We start from the raw sequence: 25166 nt of genomic DNA, 5'->3' as shown, positions 1-25166 counted from the left end.
TTTTTTTAAAATCTACAACTCAAAGGAATTGGCTAATGTTCAGACAAATTTTTGTGTCTGTCTTCTGTTTTCCTGTGTAGGTACATGAGCTTGTCCAGCTATTGCTGATCAGTTGAGTACTTGTCTCTGTCATCTTTCCTTGCCTTTCCTTTCATGTTCCCACAAAATGACCTTCTAAATTCTTTGCCTTTAACACTCTGCTCTCTAACTTGCTCTCTAAAACGTGTTGTGCTTTTTAAGACAAATCCTACTGTAGGAAAGATCATGGGCCTTTTGTTTCTAAAGTCCTGGATTGTTTAACATGACAGGGTTAAACAAGCTGGACAGAGACCTGTTAATCTGCTGGTAAGGAAAGTTAGTAACCTCTGGTGCAGGCACAAGGAAGAAGCAAATTAGGTGCAGAAATCACTTTGCCCAGCTGCACAGCAGTGGGGCTAGTCCATGTGTATTAAGGCTCAGGTCTTGGCAAATGGCTGCAGTGGTACAAGATGCTATTGCATTTTCCCATGCTGTGTTGAAATTGATTATTGACTGGACATTTGTCACTTCTATAGTAGTGTTGATAGAATAGAGAGTGTTGGAGTCTTCCTAGGTCATGTCTGTGTAAAGGTCAGTGATATAACCATCTCTTGCAGTAGTTTGTGTTAAGCTGCCAGACTTCATGCAGAAATGGTTATGGAGGGCTCATGTGTTCTAGTCCTCAGCTGTGTTGAGAAGATTGGAATAAAGAGCTGGGAATTGTAACTACTTCAGTTCACTTGGCAGACAACTGTAGTGACATGCATCTGAGCTCTTACTCGATCTTGGCTTTTAGCCTGGAGGAAGGCTGCTCTCACATGGTATCCAGTTCAAACAGCTTCAGGAGTACCAACCTCTGCCTTACCAACTGTTAAGAGAGTTTCTGAATCACATCAAGTTAAAGAGTTGGAAAAATTAACCCTCTCTGATTATAAAGATATTTATGACACCTGGCTGCGGATATACAGCGCTTACTAAGCTCTAAAACAATTTCACGTATGATTCTAAGTTCTGGAGTGGGTGAGTAACACCTGATGACTTCAGTATTTGGAGACCCAAGGGTATAAGTCAGTCATCCACTGTGGACTAGATCAGAGTACAGTTTATTTCAGAAACAATTCGGATACTAAAGTTCTTATGTTAAGAAGTTCTTGTGTGCAGTCTTACAGACAGGAGTATGTTTGGGAATGCTTTTGAATGGAACTAGTAAAATAATGCATATTTGAAAACCAGCTTTTTCTGTTTGTCACTTTATGGTAGCACTTGGTAACTGTAAAATGCCTGTGTATAGCTGAACTGGATAATGGGTCTAGGGGTAGGTATGCAATGGAGAGGAAAATGAGAAAAGAACACTGTATTTTGTAGTGGACATGGGTTTTTGAAACAATCAGTCAATTCAATGAACCTGTGTACACATTGATACTCCATCTGCCTGATTTCTTTGTTTTTACTTAAAAAACCACCTGGGTAGAATGTCAGAGATGACTTGAACCTCTGAATTAAACGTTGTTTACTGCTTAAAGAAATAATTGTGTATTTGTATTGAATGTGGTGTTGACATGTGAACTAGAAATCTGATTGAAGCAGTGGCTTTTCGTTTGCATTACTGAAGCGCTAAAAGTTGGCTAGAGTATAGACTTCATTAGAGTTGGATCCTTGGGCCCTGTTTTGACTAGAAAAGAAAGTGAGAGTTTTGTTTGTTTGTTTTTTAATGAAGTTGTCCTGAATCTGTAATTGTTAAGGCAGCTCCTAGTGAGTCTACTCTAGTAGACTCATCTTGGGAGAAAGTCAGATCCATTATAAAGGACTTTCTTATGCAGTGTTTTACTGGGGGACGCTGAGGGAGCTTGACCAATTCTTACCTTCTCATGAGGAGAAAGGTTTCTAATTTGTCTGAATAGATAATTGCTACATAAGCTCACCGACTGAAACTTTAATTTGTTTCTACATTGAATCTTCAATGTGTGAAGCATTTTCCTATTGCATGACGTGGTTGCAACTGGCTTTTTTTCTTTGATTTTTGTCCGGATATTTCATGACTGACAGACTGCTACTTGGCAGCCAAATCTTAGCATGTTACTGGGTGTGGTCAACTGTAATTATGTATAAACCTGGCTGTATAAACTTTAAAGTCTAATACAATACCAGTATTTTTGAGAAAATGTTTAGGATCCTATGTGAGTAGTTAGAGCGGTTGGTCTGCTTTAAGGAGGAGGCTATTTCATAACATAATGACTATTTATACATTCAAAGTCCTACGCAATTGGTAGTAAACAGAATGTAACTCTTGCATAGTGTATTGCAGCAAGGTTACGTTTGCCCATGCCAGTCAGCTGCAGGACTGTGGTTTGTTTAGTTGGTTTTGTGTGTAGTCTTTTTCATTGAGAAGGTATTATGGTATGAGTGATTTAATTACCCTGATCTTCTGTACAGGGTCCTAAGACATGGCTCCTCCTTCCCTTTCTAGTGAGACTTGAAAATAAATGTATGTAAGGCTTCAAGTTCGGTGCTGGTTACTGGAAAGCTACCTTCCATGCTGTCTACAAGAGAGGGTTAAGCAAAGTGTTTTGGATGGAACAGACAAATTATTATAACAACAACAAGAGGAGCAAAACATTTTTGGCTATAACAAGTGAAAAATGCTGGAGCTGACGTTATATCCGTCCATGTTATCACTTCAATCTAAGACAGGATTTCCTGGCATTCATCTAGACAGAGGCAATGGACTTTGCTGTTCATGCTATAGCAACTTTTGGGTGATCAAGCATGGCTTCTCGTGTATGTGTCCTTTCCAATATCCTTGCCAGTTGGATAAATCAGTAAATTTTCATAAATATTCAACATACTTAGTTTCTCTTCATTCTTTTCCTGATTACTGCAGACTTAACTTTTCAGTTACAATCTCTATTTCAAAAGAATCAAAGACAGTCTTGCTCTTAAAACAGTTTAACATAACCATTTACAAAGGGCTCACCAATATTATGTTAGCTGATCAAGAAGACTTTTGTCTGCTTCAACTCTCAGCACTGCTAGAGTACCACATCTGATACCTTTGATTTTCATATATTATGAATTTGGGAGGATGCACCTAGAACCAGGTAACTTTTAATTATTTTTTTTTAGTGAAATCATACTGTTGAATATGCACTTTTGGATTAGTTGAAACTGACCTCTTCTGAAAGAATTTCCCTTGGAAGAAGGGTGTGGAGTCCCTAGGTAGCACTTGCCTCTGGCCCCAGAGCGTTCTGTTGTGTGGTGGGAGTGTGTGTTCAGCACTAGGACAAGGAGGGGATTTGCAGTGCTTTCTGCACCCCTGGAGAGAGTACCCTAAACTTAATTTGACTGTAAAGTTTGAGAGAGAATTCCACATCCTCTGAAGTTTACAAAGCCTTCTTTTGAACATAGCCTTTTCATAGCAGGAGTGGAGGAAATTTGTAAAGAAATTATTTCTCTTAATATGCAGGTGTTTTTAGTTACTTTGAATGAAGGTGTTTGTGTGTGTTTTAGCAAAAGGAGTATTTCTCAGCTAAGTAGAAAAAAAATCAGGAGGGGGGATGTTGAACATCAAACGTTGCTCGTATCTCTGTCAGTTTAATATGTATTTACTTATGTCAAATTATATTGTTTCTTAGTCATGTTTTTTTATTTTCATCTTCTAAAACTACTCCTTTGAACAGAGGCTTGAAAGCTGCATACAGACATTTTCTTATTAAATAAAAAAAAATAAAAATTAAAAATAGGACTTTACAGAAGAGGGAGAAGGAACAGGAAAGAGCAGGCAACCAAACCCATGCCTCGGGATACCACCCCAAAGGTGTGGTGGTGATGTCTGTGCTGGCCTGTTCATTTATGTAGGAGATATTAAGGTCTGAGATCCCTCAGTACTTTCATACAGCGTTGAAATGCAACAAGAGCTGGTACAGTGTTATAAATACCAGATTCTGCCTTGCTTTATTGCTCAGAATTCTCCTTCAGATGTACAATGTGTAGTTCTTCATTCTGCTCAAGAGAAGGTAGGGAAAGGCAGAAGCAGTAAAGCTGGTAGGATAAGAGATTTCTATTCATCTAATTTTCTGGCAGAGGCAGTTCTCAGACGTGCCTTGGCAGTGTCTGTATTTAGTAGCTGTGTTCCTGGACGCTGGCCCAGTCACATGGCGCCGCTGGAACAAGTGACATGGGAATGATGCATTAGCCAAGACCCAGTGCTGCGTGCCGGAGGAGGTGGGGAGGCCCAGCTGGCCGGGTGGCCTGCGCCCCAGTGCTCAGCAGAGATGCTGGACCAAGCACCACTTGCTCCCATCCAGCTGCTGCCGTTTGGCTCAACCTGTTTGGCTCCAGTGAAAGCGGGAGATTGGTTCCTGGAGGTGCCTTAAAAAAGATAAACAGGACACCCTTCCCCACCACAAACCCTGAAGAGTGTTAAATTAGCAAGTAAACCTTCAGTTCTTCGAAATAATAGAGATTACTGCTATGAAAATCTTCTGAAAAATATTTAACTTAATTTAGATCAGCTGAGCTCTCCTAGCTGTTAGAAGCTATGGAGGCTAGGGGGGAAAGTGGGATGGAAGGGGGAAAGTTGGTTAAGACTAAGTAAGGCTTTCTGTGCCGAGGAAAGGACTAGGTGATGGATCTAGGGTTCTAACCTTATAGCATACTTTACCGTTCTTTGTTTAAAGTCCTAGTTTAACAAAAATAAGCACACTTTTCTAAATGGTAAAACACAATTAAATATTTGCACTTTTTTTGTGCAATTACAAGTCTTGAGCTCTTCTCTTTGTTAATGAGGAATTCCATTTCTGGAGCCAGGAACTGAGAGCACTGTCCCTGTGCCGTTTATGGTACTACTTCAAACACATTGTTCTTGTTGGGTTTTTTGTTTGGTTAGGGTGTTTTGGGTTTTTTTTACATTATCGCTGAGACACTCTATGAAACCTAGCTCCCAAACTTCTGGCTTGTAGATAAGCCAATGAACAGTGAATCCAAACTTACTGAAGTTGGCAGAGTTGTGAAACACTGGTTTAATAGGCTGTTCTTGATGCTTGTGGAAAGCTGATGTGTGCAATTTATAGTGACTTTAACTTGTACAGATCTGTTTGTTAGCCTCTATCAGGTGTGTGTGGTTTCTGTGGTCATCTTTTGTGCATGTGTGTGATGGTATTGCTTTCTAGCAACAAAGATGATGAAAAATGCTTACCATCTTGCAGAAATCCAGTATATTCTCTTTTCCTAAGCAGGGAATCTGTGAAATTCTAACTTTTCAGCGAACAAATATATCCACTGTTGTTTTACTTTTCATACAGTAACATATAGAATTATCTTTTTAAAAAAGTAACCTTTCTGTACAGTGATCTGATACAGAGAACTTTATTTTTCTCCACTAGAAGAACTCTTTCTACAGGAAAATCTAAACTGTGACACAAGTGCTGCAAGTACCGTGTTCCTTCACTTGTTGCATGACTAATCTGCAATGTATCCCGCCTAACTTGTGTGAAACTAGTAACTATGTATCATGCTTGAACAAGGTGGTTCATCTGAGGTTAATAGTGCTTTACCATATTAGGACTACTTTAGATCATCCTGGAAAAAGAATGTGGTGTGCCATCAGCACAACTCTTCCATATTCAAGGTTTTAAAAAGAGGAGCAATGCAGGGTAAATACTTCAAATTGGGAGGGAGGAAGGGAACCTACATCTTTTACATAAGCTATTCAACAGACTACAAGAGGGAAATTAATTGTTAAGCAATTGAAAATAGATTCCACTTCACCTTTAAACATGTGTTTTGGCACTCACACTGTCTGGGTCATAGGCATTTTTTGTGTATCAGTTTTGCTAAGTGTATGTTTTGCAAAAATAAATGCTCACTGAAACAGCAGTTATGGTTCAAACTTTCTCTTTTCGTATGTTTCTCTAGCCTGCTTCTAAAAGCTGTTTGGAAAATAAAACCTTACAGGGGACTCTGCAGATATTCTGTTAGATTTGAAAACAGTGCGTAAGTTTTAGTGGACAGCTGTAACTTATACATAAAATTACTCTTAATTAGATAACTCCATTGTATACATTTCCGCTTTCCTCCACCCCAAATTTTCTTGCTAAAGTATTACCTTGAGTTGAAATCATTTAGGCAATTGTCTGGCAGTGGAGATGAAGGACAGGAAATGACCTACAAACAGAGCAGGTGACATGCTGTCACATAGCTTAGAAAGAGACTGGTTAAACTTTACTTCCCAGAGGATTACTGGAGAGCAGGACTTTTTCTTCCATTTTCTCTATTATTTACTCCTTGGACTCAGGGTATTTTCCATGTGTGTGTTTGCATTTTTTTGTTGTTGTTCAGAAACAGTTCTGTGGATTTTCAGTGGTAATTCCTGAGGTATTTTGGGATTTATAGTATTCTACAGATAGCTTCATCTACAGATGAGATAGTGTTGTGAAGCATGTCTAGTTAGTGAGCTTACAGGAGTTCTAGTCTGTGATGCAAATCCAATGTTGTGGTCATTTAACTGAATGTTTCAGAATTTTGTTTTGGTTTTTGTTTGGCAAGAAGATAGAACAGAAGTGAAGGCTACCGATTGCTGATCTTAGGCTCAGTGTAGAAACCTGTCCATATGTTGCTTGTTTCATTCGCGCTTCAAAGGTAGCTATGAACACTGGTGTTTAAAGTAGTCCTCCTCAGTGAGGTGATGGCTAGGAGTCACCCCCTCCTAGATCGTTTGAATAACTTGAGAACAAGCCAAGGCTTTTCACTTGTTTCTTGATTGTGGTCTAGTACTTGTCACTACTCTGGGAATTGAAACTGAGCGTTTTTTTAATGCTGTAGGCTTCCCTCTGCAACTGAGCAAGTTGTTCAGCCTAACCTTGCTTGACTTTTGTCCAATGTTTAGAGGTTGGGGTTTACTGAGATTACAAAATCCTTTTAAGAAAAGTGCTGTGCTATTTAGCAGGTAGCACGTAGCACTCACTAGGTTTTGAAATCTTACTGTGTTTTCTAACTCCACTGTTGTGTTTCTGCGTGACCATTCGTGAGTTTATTTTCCCTTTTTAATCTGGAAGGGAAATGGCACTACGGCTTCATCTTATAAAATGTCTAAAATTTTACTGATGGGGGAAAAGCTATGTAATACATGAATTATGAGCAGACATGTATGGATAGCTTTTTTTAAAGCAGGGATGGGGAAGTTCTGTAGTGAAATTACCTGAGTCTGAACAGAACATCAGATTCCTTCATTCTGTTTAAAAACGTGAATTTTCCTGGTCAGAAGTGTTTTATGACATTTTTGTCATCAGTACTTCTATTAAATTGTTTTAATAGGCACATGGCTATAAAATCTCCTCAACCAACTTGATGTCTGTGACAACCTTTTTTTGGTGGTGGTTTTTCCTTCTACTTTTTTAAAAAAACTCTTCAAAATAGTAGTTTCAGACTCTTGGCCAAGTGTAAATACTATTTGTCCTTAAAAGTAAAAGCATTACAGTGCAGAATATCTAGTGTGTTTCTTGGTGTTGATTTTTTTTTTTAAACTGATAACCATATGGCAATGATGACAGATTCTTATTTGCTCTTAAGCTATATGAGGTTGCTAGGGGTTGTCAGATGACACTTGCTCACATGAGAGCCATTAACAGGGTGTTGTAGCCAGTGTTAGAACAACCTTGCAACTAAGGGCGAGTCACTGCAAAAGCAACTATGCTTTTTTTTTGTTTAAGAGGCCATATGGTTCAGTCTTGTGACTACATAATTGCTAGCTACCTAATCACATACCAGGAAACAAACATAGTTAAAGTCAATATTAGCTGTTGTATCTGCTACAGCTTTGTGCCAGGCTTGGTAGGAAAAACTCTGAACGGCAGCAAGAGCAAGTCTACAGTGGCTTCTGAAACTTGAAAGTCATGTCTACTCCTCTGTCTGGAATAATTGCAGCAGTACATTAGCTACAGCTGTCTTTCTGCATTAATGGCTTATAGAATATATGAAGATCTCTCTGCCTTTTTTCCCCCTAACAGGAAATTCAGCAGACTGTGTGTCTGTATAGGGAAGAAAGCCGATGGTAAATTACTATTGTTAATGGTTGATCTATAGTAAAGAAATCCGCTTGAGGCTGTATCTCTTCAGCGGGTATTTAATTTCTTTGAGGGAGCTTTACAAGAGGATTTGTAGCAAAAGAAAATGTGTGGGGGTACACCAAAAGCTGCAAATGGAACAGGGGGACAAATACAAAGAGTAAGAAACAACAACGAAGTACCACTTGGAAATAATCTGTCTTGTGCCAAATTGGATGAAAGGATTAAAAAATCTTGGAGAGATCAAAGTGTCAGCTGTGTGAGCAAAGTGACAGGACTTCTGCAAAACAGGTATGCATGTAACTTTTTTGATATATATTTGACAGGGAATGGACATTTTTAGTTAATATTAGATACATAATCATGTGCCTGAAAGGTTATTTTGTAAATAACAGCAAGAGTTGTGTTAGAAGCTTATTCTTGCTGATGATGGTGACTGACGCTCCAGAAAGTCTTCCCTGTTTAAAACTGAATCTACGTTCTTGACTCTGATGTGTAAGATTTATGTATATGCAAACTGAGGCATGAAAGATAATTGCCTTTCTTTTCAGTTAAAGATAAATAATCTTACCTTCTCTTTCTAGTTTTCTAATTAATTCCTCCTCTTTTATTTTTTTGCCACCTCCTGTGTTAGTGGGTCAAGTAGTAAGTGTACAGAGCAGACAGGAGAGAATGTTGTGAAGTGGGGGAAGAAGGGAGAGGGGAACCCTCTGCATTACTTGTAAATGACCTCTAGATCAAGCATTACATCAAAGTAATCTGGAATATGAATAGTGTTTCTTTGACTTCTTTGTGGTGTCTTTTTCAGATGTGTGCCAACATGTCTCCAATGCCTGAGTGTTTTCTGCTATATAACTGTTGCAAATACAGTTCAGGGCAGCTTTTTCCAAATTCTAACACCAAGAGTGTTAGAATTAATATTCTACATTCAGGATTTCTGATCTAAGAAGTAGGAAAATATAGATTTATAGATAGGTATATAGGTATGTTTCAACCTTTTTATTTCTCTAGCCTATAGATGTGACACTAAAGTAGTGAGTGGTTAGTCACTTTCAAAAACATTTTAATGTCAGTCGAAGTAGTTTTTGAACATAAATTAATAGGTCACTCCTCAGTTATTGCATGCATGCTGATTATTTTAAAGGTGAACCAAAAGCTTTCTTTGTAAAGATCAGGGTCTGGAGTTCTATATTAACTGAAAATACTGATCCAGGGCAGAATGGGGCAAACTTTTTGTGACTTCTTTTCCAGAAACAAATGAGTCTGCTTTCCCTTAAGTAGGAGAGATCTCCTTGCCTTGATGTATCTGTAATGAAAAAAATGTTGAACAAGGCAGAATAAAGTGGCTTATGTGCTACTTTAAGAGAAAATAAAGGAAATATAAGCTTAATATGGAATCTGGGGAGAAAACTTGCCAGGATATCTGTAAGCTGTTCCAAACTTGTGGCTTTCTTAACAAAAGAAAAACAAACAAACAAAAACACCAAAAACAAACAAAAAACCAAACAACCAACAAAACAAACAAACAAATATTATCCATACTGTTTTAGTATCTTTAGTAGACCTGGTTTTCCTGTTGGATGAACATGGACATCTTGATTTTTATTTTTTTATTTTGACTTGAAGATAAAGTTTATTAGTTCTAGCATCTTCCACATGCAGGAAAGATCCACTCTGAAGGTGAGGCTAGATAAGCTGAGCTGTTTAAACAGATTGCTGATGCTGAAGGGAGTAATCGCATTGCTTCCTCTTCCTTTGCTTTCTGGCATAATGCTCTTGTCTTTTTTCCCCTTGTGCTGGCCTTGGCCTTTCCAATCCTTCTGGAACTGGCTCCCCTTAGGGAGTCAGTTCAGCTCTCTAAGCAGGCAGAAAACTGAGGAGAACTCAATTAACATTCTAACAAGCCTCAATACTTATTTGGAATATCCAGGGAATGTTTTATTTGTGCTCTTTCCTGAAGGTATATAGCTTCAGGGATGAAGTGAGTATAACTCATGCTGCCACCAAGAGGTGGAGGTTCCATTGCCTTTTACTTCTTCCTTCCTTTTTCCAGCTATGCTTCTGATCCACTTTTGTGTGCTGGGACAGACTTCTGCTGCAGAGAATTCGGTTCGTTTATGGAAGGGTCCAGCAATTACCAGAGCAGACATGAGTAATAAGAAGGCTCATGTAGTTAGAACAAGGGGGGAAAGGATATGTGGGGCTTTTATTTTTGTGGTCAAATAAGAAAACACTATGTTCAGTCAAAATAGCCACATTTAACCTGAAATATGAACATCTGCACAAGCTCATATTAATCACTTCAACTAATTTTTAAGAATATGCAGGACCTGGCATAATGCATTGTTTATAAGCCAAAGTGAAACATCTCAGCTGTCAGTCACTTCCTTACTTTCTAGGATGTAATGTTATCAGAAGCCTGTTTTGTCATTTTGCAGTACATTGACACTCGGGTGGCTAAAAAAATGCCTGCTATTATTGTATTAGTTTTATTTGTAACATTTGTTTTATGTCACTTATCAATATGTATTCCTTCAGCGCAGATCTTTTTTCATTCTATTTATTAAGTAGTTCTTAAAAAGGAATCAAAACATGTAAGATCTTTCTTGTGTAAGGAGAATGAGAAGATTTTTATAGAAACAGGGCTAAGGCAAATGATGTTTCAGTTAGTGTTTAGAAAAACTTTTAAGCTGACTGAAAGAAGCAGCAGTTGTTATCCAAAAGTAGTGATTGTAGCACATTTATTCTTGCTAAACATTCATAAGAAATATGAAGCTTACCATGGGGACTATATAGTTTTGTTATCAGAAGTAACAGTTTCAGCAGTAGGTACATAAGCAAAACTACTTGTATTATGTAACTCTCACATAGCTTCATTCAGTGGTTACGTATGGTTGGGTGAGCTGTTCTAGACAGAAACAGAAAAAGGAAACAATCAACAGTGTGCCAGTTGAGATTTTACCAGATGAGTGTAAGGAAAACAACTGAGTCTTGAGACATGAAGTAGGAGAGTGTCGGGAGTAGTGGTGAAAAGCTATTTTGATGTGAATAAACATCAATATATGTTATAATTGGACATGGAGTAGACTGTTAGAATCTCATAATGTGGTGCAGCTGGAAAACACTTTTGTAAGTGTCTTGAGGGTTTGCTTTCTAGTCCAAAAGTGGAAGAATTAATAATAGAAATTCAATCTGTTAACGTGCAAATTCTGGTGCAAGCTTTTCACATAACACTTTCAGAGTCTTCTCTTTCCTGATCCTCTACCTATCTCCCACAAATGCATCATGAGGTTTTTTTGTTGCCTTAAAGTTACCATTAGCTCATATTGTGGCTTTGGAGAGGGAGGGGAAAGTCTGTTATTTTCTTCACTATTGATTTCTGGAGGATAGAAATATGTATCCCTTAGTCAAACTTGGTGGTTGAAATTGATTAGTGAATTAACAAATAATTGGTCAAGGTGAACCTGTATGCATATAGGTTGCCTGTGAGCATAGGAGCCTTTTTCCCTTAAGAAAAAAATCAGGCTAAAATATTTCTGTGGCCTATTTCAGACAATTTGGTCTTACTTTTTAGAAACAACTCATGGAAGAGTGAAAGGTTTTTCTTCTTAGTCAAACCCTTAAGCTATTACTTTCTAACATCTAAAGGAATGTTAGACACAAAGAAGTGTGGTGGGGTGTTTTCATGAACTGATATTTTGTGCAAGGCAATCTTATCTCTTTTTCAAAAACTGTATGTGAAGAGGAAACAAAAAGAAGCTCATGCATTTTCAGCATTGTTAAATAAGCAAGAAGCTGATACAGAGATAAGTAACGGGTTTGGGGTTTTAGTTTTTATGCATGTGAAAATGGAGCTGACACAATGAGTCTGTGTACTGTCTGTATTCTTCAACACTGCTATTGGGAGATGACCGAATACTCCCACTGTCCCTGTTTTGGGGGCTGTATGTTATGTAAGCTGGCTTAAACAATAAAGGGTGGAAGTACTGTAAGCAGTCTGCTCATCAGCTTTTGTGACAGGGAAAAACAACCCAGTCATTTGACCAGTCTTGGGCCTGGTCTAGATTCCACGTGGAAGTAATGAGACTGTGGGTTTATATGCATGTATAACTTGCCTATAGATATGCTGGATCTTATCAAATGAGGATTTAGTAGGATGGATCTCTTCTGTAATAGAGCTGCTGCAGAAACTGCATTGGTGTTCTGGGTAATTCAAAGTCTGAAAGCAAAAGACTTCATTAAAACATAAGTTTGATGTTTGGTTAGTAATGTAAAAAGTGTTATCTGAAGTTACTTCCCTAGAGTTGGTCTGTTAGTCACATAAAGCTCTGTACTATAGATTTTTTGTAACTTCTTAGCTTGTTGCTGTCTGGTACTAGAATCTGAACTTCTGAAAGATTCCAGCAGTCTCTAATTCTAGTGTGCTGTATGGAAAAGGCACCTCAGCAGGCTGTTAAACTGGCTTCTACTTCAGCATTTGTTATAAAACCCAGTTCATGTCTTGTACAGAAGTTGGCACCGTTCAAACAATGTGAAGTTTGCTTTTAGTGCAGAATGTGGTTGTTCACCTGTTCATAAGGAAACCTAAATTCATGCAACACAAGCATTCAATATGCTTTGAGCATTGGTGGGCAGGTGCAGGGCTGGATTGACTCAATCCATGCCTGAAATGAATCTTTCTCAGTTTAGAGTTGCAGTCCTGTGGTCTCAACTACGCATCCTGCTGTGCTGGTCCTGGAGATAAATAAGGCTTTGCTCTTGTGTAGAATTTAAATTAAGGCCATAGAGATGTACCTTTTTGTTGTTAAAAGGAGGGAAGACCTGTGGTCTTTCTAAGAAAGCAGCAGAGTTGCTTCAGGTATTGTCTGTTGTAGAAAGTATGTAAGTAAATAGGTAGCTGTATAACTGAAGAGGTTTCAGAGTACCTGGTACTGAAGAGCATCAGATTCATGCGGCAGACTAGAATGAACTCTGTTGATGACTCTGACTTCTCTGTATTCTGTATAACTGGATTTTGTAATAGCATTGAAGAGGCAGTGGGCTGAGAAACTAGTAACAGACTTTTAAAACAGATGGTGTAGTTGCAGCTCTCTGTATATGTGAGGTGTGTAGGATCTTTGTTGGGCAACTATCAACAATGGTATCAGGTCTGATCTCATGCAGGTTCACTTAATGCTGTGACTCCTTTTGAAAGGGGGGACTTGAAAAGAAATCTGCCTGGCACTCCTAGTATTTTGGAGGCAACATGTTAAAAACACATTAGCAAGTTTCCTCACTGTTAATGGCAAAACAGCATTTAGCATCGTTCCATGATCTTGCGTTGATGTGTACTGGACCCTTGTATATTATGTACAGAGTATACTTGTATCAGAGTGCCTATCTCCACCGTAAGGTATCTGGCTTATTCTGTCCGAAGCTATTTAAAAATAGAATAAAACCTTCCCGACTGAGGTCTTTCAGCTTTGAAAAAGTTGCCTATTTAGGCTTATTTTTCTTTCTAGCTACATAGAAAGGGGAGTTGATCTCTGAAACGCAAGATGAAGCACAAAGAAAGCAAGCTGGATTTACTTATGATTTCAAATTTGCAAGTGTCTGAGTGTGCTCCTCAGACAGTTGCCCATGGTTACCTCACTGATTGTAGCAGGAGTTGATGGTGTTTACCTCGCTATTGATTTATGTCTGTTAACAGAGCATGGAATAAAAGAAATAGCTTCAGAAATTCTTGTCTTTCAGCAGAATAGAGTTTTTGTACTCTTCCTTTAATTCTCTACCTTCGTTCTCTGTAGGGCATAGTTTGGGAAAATTCCTAAATGAAACATCCTTTTGGGTGGGAGATCAGTGTGGCCTTGACTGAAGTCTGTTATGCAATTTGTTAAACCAAGAACTATTAATAACAGTTGTACTCTCACCCCCTAGATGCAGTCCGTCCAGGTCGGGGATGAGGCAATATGACTGAGCACCAGTACTGTGTGACACTGCTGTATGCAGTAGTCGGTTTTTCCTATTAATTCCAGCTTGTCAGCTACATAACATGAAAAGTATATTCTGTAGTTGAACCTGAGGCCAAGAAAACCTCCATGCTCTGACGTGCAGACAAACTCCCTTTGGAATTGGGAAATAAAGTCTCTTGCCATTGCAGTCATGATCGGTTGTGCTCCTCAGCCTCCTGTGGTAGCGCAAGGAGGCAAGCCGTGTGCTGTGGTGTATCTCTGAGAAACAGGCAGATTCTGGCGTGGGAGAGTGTTTTGCTTCAGGTTGAATGTCAGTGGTATCTCAGTTTCATCTACTAATGAGTTTTCATCGTAGTCAGAGATCAAGTCTTGGTAATCTATGATTGCTCTGTAAACCCTGAAATATCTCAGAAAAGAAATGGGAAAAATAATGGAACAACATAAACCTTGTCTTTCGGTTTCAAGAATTAAACTTTGGAAAAATCATCATTTATGTTGACAGGAATAGATCAAAAGGAATTGGGTTTGCATTGTTTAGAAGAGAAGGATGAGGGAGGGTGTAAGCTTTGAGCTTGTGAAAGGCTGTAGTAAAGAGTTTGGCAATCCATTGCTCTTTATTGACACTGAGAGAATTGCACAAAATAGTACACCTACCTTGCAATAAGGGTGATCCAGACTGTGTACAGAGAAGGGAGTAAATTTAAGAGTAGTTAAGCCCTGAAGCAATTGCTGAGACAAAGTTTTGTGTTCCCTTTCTGGAAAATTTTGAAGAAAGGTTGGATGAAAAATGGTCTGGCTGTACCTGCCTGTGTATGAGTGCCACTGGGCTTAGATACTCCTTTGAGTTCCTCTTTGGTCAGAGGTCTGTGATTACAGCCTGATTCTTGTAAATCCCAAGTAAAAGATGTATTTGCTGAATACCTGTTTCTTCACTTAAATAAGCCTGCAAAGTAAGCACACTATTTTAACATCTTGTGTTTATAATCTGCAGCTGGTCCTCTTCAGAGTTTGACTTGAATGAAATCCGCCTGATAGTTTACCAAGACTGTGAGAGGAGAGGCAGACAGGTTTTATTTGATTCCAAAGCAGTCCGCAAAATTGATGAAGCTGTGGTTCAGGTATGAAATGCTAATTTTGCTTTTGTCCTACTGCTCTTTTGTTTCTCTTCCCAAAAGTAGGAATTTTAATATGACAGGGTCAACTTCTTAATCTTTCTTGTGATCTTTCACTTGATCTCGATTATGTGATCGCTGCAACAAGAGTATTTTAGATTCCAAATAGCCTATGAACACATCTGTTATTTGGTATTTATAATATAGGTATTGAAACTTAGACCTGATTTGCTTTTAAGTAAAGCAGTCTATACCCCTTTAAACTGAGTATTTCCTTAGCCTTTTTAATGTTGTCTGGGATTGCTTTTTGTTGTTAGCCCTGGTTGTGCAGTCCCATTGTTCCAGTGTTGTCTAGCATGTCTCTAAATGTGCTTGTCTTCCTTGGGTGTTTGGATTAGTAAAGTTGTTGGTTTTATGTGAATTAAAACAACTCCACTTTGGCTAATCATGCTGTAATGTGTAAGACTGACACATGGCAATATATGGCTATGTAAGTTTTGGTGACACACATAGAAGCAAGAGTAGATGCTGTCAAGATGCAAATTCTTTGTGCGGCTCTCCAGGCACACAAACTGTGGAGTAACACTTCCAGCAAACTTTGGTTATTTGAAGACAAGTAAAACAATAGTATTTTGTGTTTTGTGGTAGTTTTGTTTTTTTTCTTAGCTCTGTGTTTCTCTTCTGTGTAGAATTATTTCAGTTTTTTGTTTGTTTTAAAGCCTTTGTTATAACCAGCAGCTTCACCTGTCAGACTAGCATGGGTTATTGGAGAATCACTAGTTATATACGAGTAGTTGTGACTTGTAAAAATTACTTATGAAGATGCTTTAAAAAATCAGCAATCTCTATTTCAGTCCCCTGGCAAATATGCCATTGTGCCAAATCCGTAAGACTGAGCATCGTCAGCTGACTGATCATCTACTTATGAGGTTAAATGGGTCAGATTGGTCTGTTAATCTTGCTCTTCCTCTCCTCCTCTCACTGCCAAATAAAGGTTGTTAATTTGTATCTTAAAAGTTGGTTTAAAACGCACAGTATGTGAGGAAGAAATATATTCCTGGCTTCATTTAAATACTCAAATTATTCTACTTACTTGAATACTTAAAAGTTAACTACAAAATGTCCTATCAGAAACTCGGCAAAACAGATTATAACCTCCCTCATAACACATGCAGTCTATAATCTGTTTTCTAGACAGACACTAATCTAGGTACCCTTTTAAAACAGCCAAAGTACATTGAATGCCATGCAAACACATAAAGTGATATTGATGCTTGGTCATTTGTTTAGTATGTTATCACACAGCAAGCCTAAAACTTGGTTCATTTAAAATTAAAACAAAATTAATCTCCAGCTCAGTCCTGTTTAAACTGAAGTCAAGAAAGTGTATGTGTGTTTATCCATTTTCCTGAAATACAATAAAGCTTATGCACACTGAATATTCAAATACATTGTTTGACTTTAAAATATGCATTAAACTTACCTGGAGGAACTAGCAGGTCTCTATTCCATTTAACTATATGTTTGCTTAGTATGCTGCATTTTTTCTCGGTGTTCTTAATCTAATTTCCAATTCTTTCTGCAGATGGTGTATATCAGACTGCTTTTATTACGCATTTTTTGTCAATAGCTCATTAAACACGTGACTACTGACACTGATGCATTTCTAAACCACTAATGACAGTCCCATTGGATTAAATAAGCAATAGTACATAAATACTACACCAAGAAAAACTGCACAGAAGGAGTGCAAATATAGGATATAAAAGGCCAGGATTTTACTTTTCTAATGCACTTTATTAGGCTTATTTTTTAAATAGATAGGGGAGCTGTACTATCGCTGTAGTTTAAACTCAACTTTTAAAAAAATGACAGATCATCTACTCTACTTTTCTTGGCTTCCTCTTTTTCTTCTGCATCTTTCCTTTTGCCCATTTCATCATCATGTCATCGTGATTTGCATATTTTAAAATTTACTACGGTTACTGCTCTTTAGTATTCAAACTGTTCATCTTAAAAAAAATCAGTCTTGCAGAATATTGGATTCTACTTTTATTTCCATTTAACTTTCTGTTATTGTCCCTTTCTTGTCTTGCTGAGCCCAACATATGTGATGTAAATTTGGCTATGGATACTGTTTACTAACATCTAGGTTATTAATATTTCTTCTTGCCTGCTTGTCTGTTTTTTTGTAAACTATCTACATGTACCTTGTTGACATTCAAAAAAAATTTAGTTGATCTCTGCCACTCCACGTTCCCAATGAGGTAAACCACGCTGATACAAAATGAGACTTATAAAAATAAGCTTGTTCTGATATGCACCAAACGAATGAATCTTTACATTAATACACTCTAAGGGATTTTGAATTTCTTAAATATATAAGAAGTTTAAGAGTATGAGATAAGCTTTCTAAGATTTTCTAAGGAGTTTTCCTTGCTGCAAGGTTGCAGTTTTGCTCCCTTTATATAAATAATTTCAAGTGCGTGTGAGAAGTGTGTTTGCAATGATGTGGCCTTTTTAGCTGACATCTCATGGACATTCAAATGAAAAAAAAAAAAAGCAGCTGTTAAAGAAAATAAGAAACTCATTGAGTTTTGTTCAAGAAAATTGTATTAAGCAAATCCAAATGAAGCTTGTCTTATGAAACATGTACGAATAACATTAATGTAATTGATATCTTTCTGAGACTTCCTTTACACCTTTCTGATCAGTTCTAAAATTTTGTTAAAACAGTGATTTGAGAGCAAACTTTAATTTAAACAATTAAACAGTCATCTGGATTTAAGCATTCTTTTTTTTTTTTTTTATTACACAACTCCTTTACAGGTTTAACAAATAAATTTTACAACCTGGTAATTCTACCAAATGATGCATTATTCACCCCTTGTTTTTGCTGGCTGTTCTTCTGTTTAAGAAATCTGTTAATCAGTTGGGGAGTAAGAGTTATATGCAATTTGAGTGGTTAATTGTGCAGATGATTACAGAAATTGGTTTGTAAGCGACCCATAAGCTGGTATTTTCTTTACATAAACTTTGGCAAATGTTACACAGAGCATTTCATAACAATTGGGAATGATCTTCCAGTGGAACTTTAGATTAATTACTCTGTGTGATACTATGAAAACTTGTCTGACAATATAAATGTGAGAATAATTCTGCACTTTCTCTGATGCTGGCCTTTTAAAAAACGTTTTAAAACTGATACATAGTTTTTGAACCAAATAAGAGCATCTTATTTCTGTTGCTTACCTGTAGTTTAAGAAAAATCTTGCCATGGTATGTTTACAGATGAGAGTTCTCATGTTTGCTTTCATTGTTTTCATCATATTGCTCTGTTTTGACACAGAAAATGGCAGAGGATGCTTCTGTAAAGGCATCTGCCAAGAACTGCCAAGCAAGCAATGGGAACAACAATATTTCTTCCCATAGTCCCTCAATAAGCTGTATGCAAAATATCAAAGAACAGATACCGAAGTATCAGGTAATGTTCATTACTTTTCCTGCTTGTATTTATCCATTTTACTGAAGAAGTTTGTATAGAAAGCCTTAACTTACATGCATTGAATGACTGGTTATAGTATATTACAAGTTAATCTGAATCTTGAGATATCTACTCTATCTTTAAAGTGTTGTAGACTAAGAACATGTGGGTACATCTTAACCTGTTGGTCTATCTTGGTCTTGTCTTTGAAAGAGTTACAAAAGGTATTTAATAGCATTATTATTTGTGAAAGTCATTAAAAGCACTATACTGTTCTCTGTTCTTGTTTTGAAAGATGTCTATTTATGCTTCAGGTCAGTTCTGAAGAAGCTGTTGAACATGGTATATTGAGAGTCCCTTTTGTCGTACTATATCATGACATTTTTAAGAAAATTTTTAAGAAAACTATTTTTTAGGTACTCTGGCTGTTTCTCAGTAAAATCATCTAGAAAAATGTAACTTGAAGCATGTATAGATTAAGGGAGAAAAAATTATATTTAACTAGAAGGTAAAGAATTTCCTTCAGAATTAACAAACTTCTCTTAATATTTGCTGTTGATGATCAGTCTTTGAAACAAAATAAGAAATCAGTCTGATTATACTTAGAAACACAGTCTTCACAATTTTTCCAGTCAAAAATGTTTCCAAGACGCTTTCTCTATATAGGGACAGGGAAGGAGAATTTACTCCTTTGATTAAGGAAGACAGTGTATAATGCTTGGGGATCCAGACCACAGAATCTAAGTCCTGTGAACACCTACAGGTTTTATCAAATACTCTGTTGCATGGGAATGTTGCTGGACACAGCTATTTCTTTGGAAATGCAGTAGATCTTTTTCTTCTTTCATGCCGTTGGAGGTTACCTTGGAACAAGGGTAACAATGCCTATCTGGTGAGCAAAACAGAGTACATCTTCCAGCTGTACTTGCTTATACTTGCACTCACTACGTGGGAACCACACAGGATTTTAGTTTGTGTGGAAAAGTAGAATTTATTTGTATTCTGCATTCAAAATGTAGCACTATGGCAGTATATTAAATTGAGATAGTATGTCAAGTTATTACTGACCTTGCTCTTCCCATCTTGTCTGTGTAGTACACCAGACCAGCCTCTGATGTCAACATGCTGGGAGAAATGATGTTTGGCTCAGTGGCAATGAGTTACAAAGGCTCCACCTTGAAAATTCACTACATACGGTGAGTGTCCTTTTCTGTAATGCGCACTCTTGTCAGGCACTTGGAATTGATGACTCACTGAAATGACTGTTTATCCTTTCAGCTCTCCCCCACAGCTGATGATAAGTAAAGTCTTCTCAGCCAGGGTAGGAAGCTTCAGTGGAAGCAACAATAAGTAAGAACATATTTTTTTTTTCTTCCCCATCCAATGCAGTTGTTTTTCCTTCTTTCTCATTCTGTAGTCCTTCTGTCACTACTTCTAAATTTGACTTAGCTGAAGTAGAAAAGTCTAGTAGAAAATCAGAAATGGCAGGCATGGAGAAGGATTCTCCTGATAGATCCCAGCCAGGCCACCCAAGTTTAAAAAATAAAATCTCTCCGAGTTTCTGCTTCTTAATTTGTCCAGGGCATGCAATAAACTTCAGAGGTTAGGTGCTTTGGACAACCAAAGCATCCATCTTCCTGCTGCCAGAAAGGTGAAGAAGGGGTATATGTTGAGACAACTTTGTGTCCCTGTACCCCACTTCTGTTTCCTTCAACAACAACGGAGGTTCTATTGTTTCTCATCTGTTCCCTTTTTCCTTGTCCCCAAAATGGGCAAATATGAATAAACTGAATGCCAAATGTGACATACATAAGCTTTTAATAATTCAAAGAGGGAGCCTATGAAGAAAATAAATGCCTATTTCCTTACAGGTTCAGAAAACCTACTAGTCCTTGAGTTTGATTGTGAAGTTAATCTTCAGCCTTCCATTTTTCCATAAAATGAGCCTAATTCTCAAGATAATATTAATGCCTATTGATCACATTCTTAAGGAACACTGGCTTTTTCCCCTTTTTTAGCTTACAAGATAGCTTTGAATACATCAATCAAGATCCTAGCCTGGGAAAGCTGAGCTCAAATCAGAATGGTTTGGGAACCTGTCGCAGTGGAAGTAATTTAGGTAAATATATCCAGGTTCTATGTCTTTCTGACAACATGAGGCCATCTGTTTGTTCAGTTTGGTTTCTTTCCTGTGCGTCACCTTCTTTCTTTTTTTTATGTTTTATTTTTTGCATTGCATTTTCTCTACATTGCTTTTGTTTCCTAGGTGTATTACAGCTGTGTAGCAGCAAACTGCTGCAGGGTGTGTCTGAAGGAGGTCCCCTCCGGCTCATCCGCAGTGCTTCTTTCTTTGCAGGTTTGTGTGGAATGCCAGCCACAGTGTGACCCATCCATATGCACACACAAATCCAGCTCCTTCTGAATCCTTGCAGGACATACATAATTACTCTCTAGAAACAGAAAGGGCTAAAATAGTGGCAACAGATGTATCTGGCTTATACTTAAAAATATTTCTTCCAAAAAAAATAGCTAAATTGCTTTTTGTTCATATTTCTTTTCTAATTCCTGTGTTTAATTCTAAAGGTATTTTTATGCAGTATTTTTAATAATAAATGAGCCTTTATGTTTCTTAGAGAACTTATGTTTCCTGGCTTATACCTGATTTCTTGCTAGTATGCAGGTGTCTTGCTGGTGTACAGCTTTTTCTTCTTTGACCTCTTGCTACTTTTTTTTTTTTTAATTTGATAGCAGACATTCAGAATTACTTGAGCTAAGTCTGGGAAGCTTTAAGGTTTTTTCTTTAACAATATCAGTTTCTTTAATTTTCAAAACTTTAAACTGTGTAAAGTCTGCTTTTACAGGCATACTGATGACCCATGCAGGTGGGTAGATCTTAGGCCTAATTAGTTCTGTTAATTGCAAAAATATGAACTGGAATACCAATGCAGTTTCTTCACAGCCTTTGCAAATCTTGCATGCTCTACAATTTGGGTGACTCTGCACTACTAACATTATGTAATACAACATAGTCTGAATGTTTCTTACTGTGAGGCCCTGTGGATAGTAAATCTCTGCTTGGGGAGTAAATCAGAGCTTAATAAACCTTGTATTTGACTATTTCATTATGATGTTAACCTGTGTAGAATTACAACCTTGCACTTACAAAAAAATATTAAAAGTAATAGATGGGGGTACCAACAACCCTTATATTCAAAGCATATCTGATATCTGATAACGACAACTGTGTTCACATTCTTAAGCTTCTTCTAAAGCTTTTAGATTGGGGCAAATAACACACTTTCTCTAGTAACATGATAGTATGGGAATACCTTTTGCTGCCCCATCTGCTCACACCATACTGCTTATTTGGAGTAACAGTACAGGATGTAACCTCGCTGTTTTATGACCTTTAAACTTAAACTTTTTTTTAAATGCTGACAAATAGTATGATGACTTATGTAATATTTTTCTATTTATCTGCTCTATTTGTTTTAGCACACAGCACGCCTGTTGACATGCCTAGCAGAGGACAAAATGAGGACAGAGACAGCGGCATTGCTCGCTCAGGTATCTGCTGTCTGTCTTGTTTGACTGCTTTCGTAATTATGTTACAAGTCTTTGGTGCGATGATTTACCCGAAATATAGGCACCTTATGACCAATAAATCCAAAATTTTTTTGATCTGCTAAGTGGTTTTCCTTCTGCTTTTCCCCAAGCCTTAATGCAAGAATATTTGTAATGATATTCTTTTTTTACAGCCATGATTTTCTGGGTTCTTAACCAAGATTTAAGGTTAATAAGGCTGGAGCTTTTATTAAAGCACGGGAAGAGAAGATGGGTTTTGCACTGAATAGGAAAAGGAGATCAAGAGATCTGTCTATTGTAATGGGAGGGCAATGCCTCTTAGGACAGAATGCTTTTAATGAGAGTAAGACGACTTTTTAGTATGTTCTAGTAGGGAAGATCTCTGACTGAAAAGAATGTCCTTGGGCAGCAAGATTTATTTAAAATAATTGTGTCTCCTGTTGCAAGTTATTTATGTCAAAGATCAGCAAGCTGGAGCAATTTGTGGGAATTTGTTCCCAGTTAGAGTACGAAGAAAAATATTTAATCAACACTCTTTGTCGCTCAGTATATGTGGGGTTTCTTGCTTTCTTGATAGCATCTCTGAGCAGTCTTCTGGTCACTCCCTTTCCATCTCCAAGCTCTTCATCGTCATCTTCTAGCAGCTACCAACGTCGCTGGCTCCGAAGTCAGACAACCAGTTTAGAGAATGGAATTATTCCAAGGTGGTGAGTGAAACACCTTTCTTCTTACAACAGCTGTTTGGCGGTAATTTGAGCTAAATAGAGCTTAAGCCTCTCTTCTTTAAAAGGACAAATCCTGTTATTAAATGCTTTCAATTCAGTCTAACTTCTGTGCATATTATGTAAGATTGTCAATATGAAGAAAGATCAAGTTTTGGCTGATACGAACTTCAAGGCCTGATTTGAAATATACTTACTTTTATTGAACATATAGGCTGTGTCTGAAGCCACATTCTGAAAAGCAAATTAAACTGGTTTTAAAGGAGCAGAGCATCCTGTTGAGATGAAAGGGAGTGTAACAGCACTGCTGACATAATTGCATTATACTATGGTGAAGTCTGACTAGTGAGCAGTTACTGAAATTTTGGAGTAATAGTCCATGACTACTCTCTTGGCTGGTACAGGATGTTCCTGATGTGACTTGTGCCAAAACAGGAAGAAAAAAAAAAAAAAGAGCTGTGATCAAAAAACCTTGGCTTCTGTTTTGGAATTTTATTAGCTTTTGTAGCTCAGTGGCATAACAAAGCATGGAATGCAGCAGACCTTTCATAGCCAATAAGCAAATTCTTCCCTTGTCAGTTGCAAAATAGCAAATGGTTCTCGATTATCTGTTCATATGTACTCATCCACCTGCACCCAGAGACAGCATAGAATTAGTGGAGAGCTACAAGAAATTTCTCCTGTTTGGCCTCTCTCCCTCTTCACTGTTTCCAGTTAAGAGAAGCTTAAAAGCTGCCAGTTGAAATATGTGGTCAGTAAAAACAAAACCTTTTTGAAAAGACTTTTTTGCCTAGTGTCAGCACTTGAAGCTTTTCCCTGGATATTCTTACCAAATAATTTTTAACATGAAGAATTGTGCAGCGGTGCTAATGTATCAGTTATGCTTTCTAAATCATGCTTGCAGTTGAAAATAATTTAGTAAACATTTCGGTTTTAGTGAATTCAAGTACTACTTAGAGTAGTTTCCTAAAGAAATAAGGTTGAGAGTAGTGCATGTAAAACATTTAGAGTAAATAAGATAATTTCAGTCCAGTTTAAGAAGTAGCCGAAGTTTCACAAATAGAAATTTCCTCAAAGTGTTAAGGAAGTAACAAATTGTTTAGAGGAAAGTAGCCTTTTTGGGCTGCTTGTTCACTGTAGGAAGTAGGTTGTGTTTCTTCCCCGTTGGAGAGTCTGTGCTGGGGAAAGATATTGGAAACAGGACATTATTATTTCCACTGTCTAGAACTACTCTTGAATTTTGAGGCTCTTTTGAAGCCAGAAAGCCTCTTCAGATACTTGTTTTCTGATTACTTGCTACAGAAACAGTAGGCTTCGGGTTGAATGCTTCAGTGACAGCAGAGTTTGCACTTCAGATTGTACAGCCAAGATTCTACAGTTTCTGTGACTGATGTTTTAGGCCAATAGCTCAAAGAAAATGAGATGTCTAGCTGGAACTCCATGTAGTCAATTGGCAGGCAAGCTAGATTAGCAGCTTTGTTGAGAAGACTTCTCTCACAGACCTAAATTCTTCAATTTTTGTTCCTGGGAAGCAGTACAAAAGCTTGTGATGTTTCTTAGATGCTGACTGACCATCCTTTCCCTACTTCCTTGGGAATTTCTGTCTCTGCATGCAAGTTCCTGAAGTTCAAATGAGGTTATGTTTTTGTCTTGAACTTTGGTTTCCCACAAGCTGTCTTTTGCTGGGGTTTTATTGTGTGTGTTTTCCTCTATTCCTGGACTCATACCTCAATGATGAGAAACTTTTGTATATTTAACTTTGTCAAACCAATTAAGCTGTAAACCACTTATTTTTAGAATGAACTTAGAATGAATGCTTAGCATTCAGGCTTCCCTCTTGTTAATTGCTTCATAGTGGTCTATAAATGCCACAGGCTCCATTTCAAGATAGTTCTGATATGAAAAGCCTTCAAGCTTTTAATTACCACTCACTGACGTTGCAGTCTTAACTTACAAAGAAACTCCAAAACCAAGCTATTTCCATATGAGCTGCTGCTCTGAATGTCTCCATTTGCATTCTAATGGCTTTCTTGTCTGTTCTTACCCTTCTTTCCCTATAATTTCTCAGTGGATTAAAAGCCATTATTCAATTAAAGTTCCTTCCACAAGACACTTTGACCGTACCATTTTACTCAGTGATATATATATATATATACACACTTTTAAAAGACTTTTTTCAGTGAAGTTGATTGAGAAACATTAAGCAAGAAAAATAATAGTTCTGTAAATCCAGC

The 25166-nt window shown here is 37.5% G+C and overlaps 1 protein-coding gene across 16 annotated transcripts in view; it reads left to right on the top strand.

Moving 5' to 3' along the window:
* Positions 1-25166, top strand: part of FNIP2 (folliculin interacting protein 2) — a 104736-nt gene that overhangs the window by 8042 nt on the left and 71528 nt on the right. For 10 of the 16 annotated variants that reach the window (XR_012623121.1, XR_012623123.1, XR_012623122.1 and 7 more), the window contains exons 1-9: positions 7844-8369; positions 15021-15147; positions 18491-18625; positions 19721-19821; positions 19904-19975; positions 20644-20744; positions 20892-20981; positions 22121-22192; positions 22788-22917. Coding sequence is in view for 8 of the 16 variants with exons in the window: in XM_074822926.1 (XP_074679027.1) it covers positions 8185-8369; positions 15021-15147; positions 18491-18625; positions 19721-19821; positions 19904-19975; positions 20644-20744; positions 20892-20981; positions 22121-22192; positions 22788-22917 (1013 nt within the window). In the remaining 8 variants the exon portion in view is untranslated. Of the gene's footprint in view, positions 1-7843; positions 8370-15020; positions 15148-18490; positions 18626-19720; positions 19822-19903; positions 19976-20643; positions 20745-20891; positions 20982-22120; positions 22193-22787; positions 22918-25166 lie in introns of those variants that run through there. The other 6 variants (XM_074822927.1, XM_074822928.1, XM_074822931.1 and 3 more) reach the window with 6 other exon arrangements.

Source organism: Strix aluco, chromosome 4, assembly GCF_031877795.1.
Source record: "Strix aluco isolate bStrAlu1 chromosome 4, bStrAlu1.hap1, whole genome shotgun sequence".
NCBI classification, from domain to species: Eukaryota; Metazoa; Chordata; class Aves; order Strigiformes; family Strigidae; genus Strix; species Strix aluco.
Note: the sequence above shows the minus strand (reverse complement) of the source record. Positions and strands in the feature narration are given on the sequence as shown.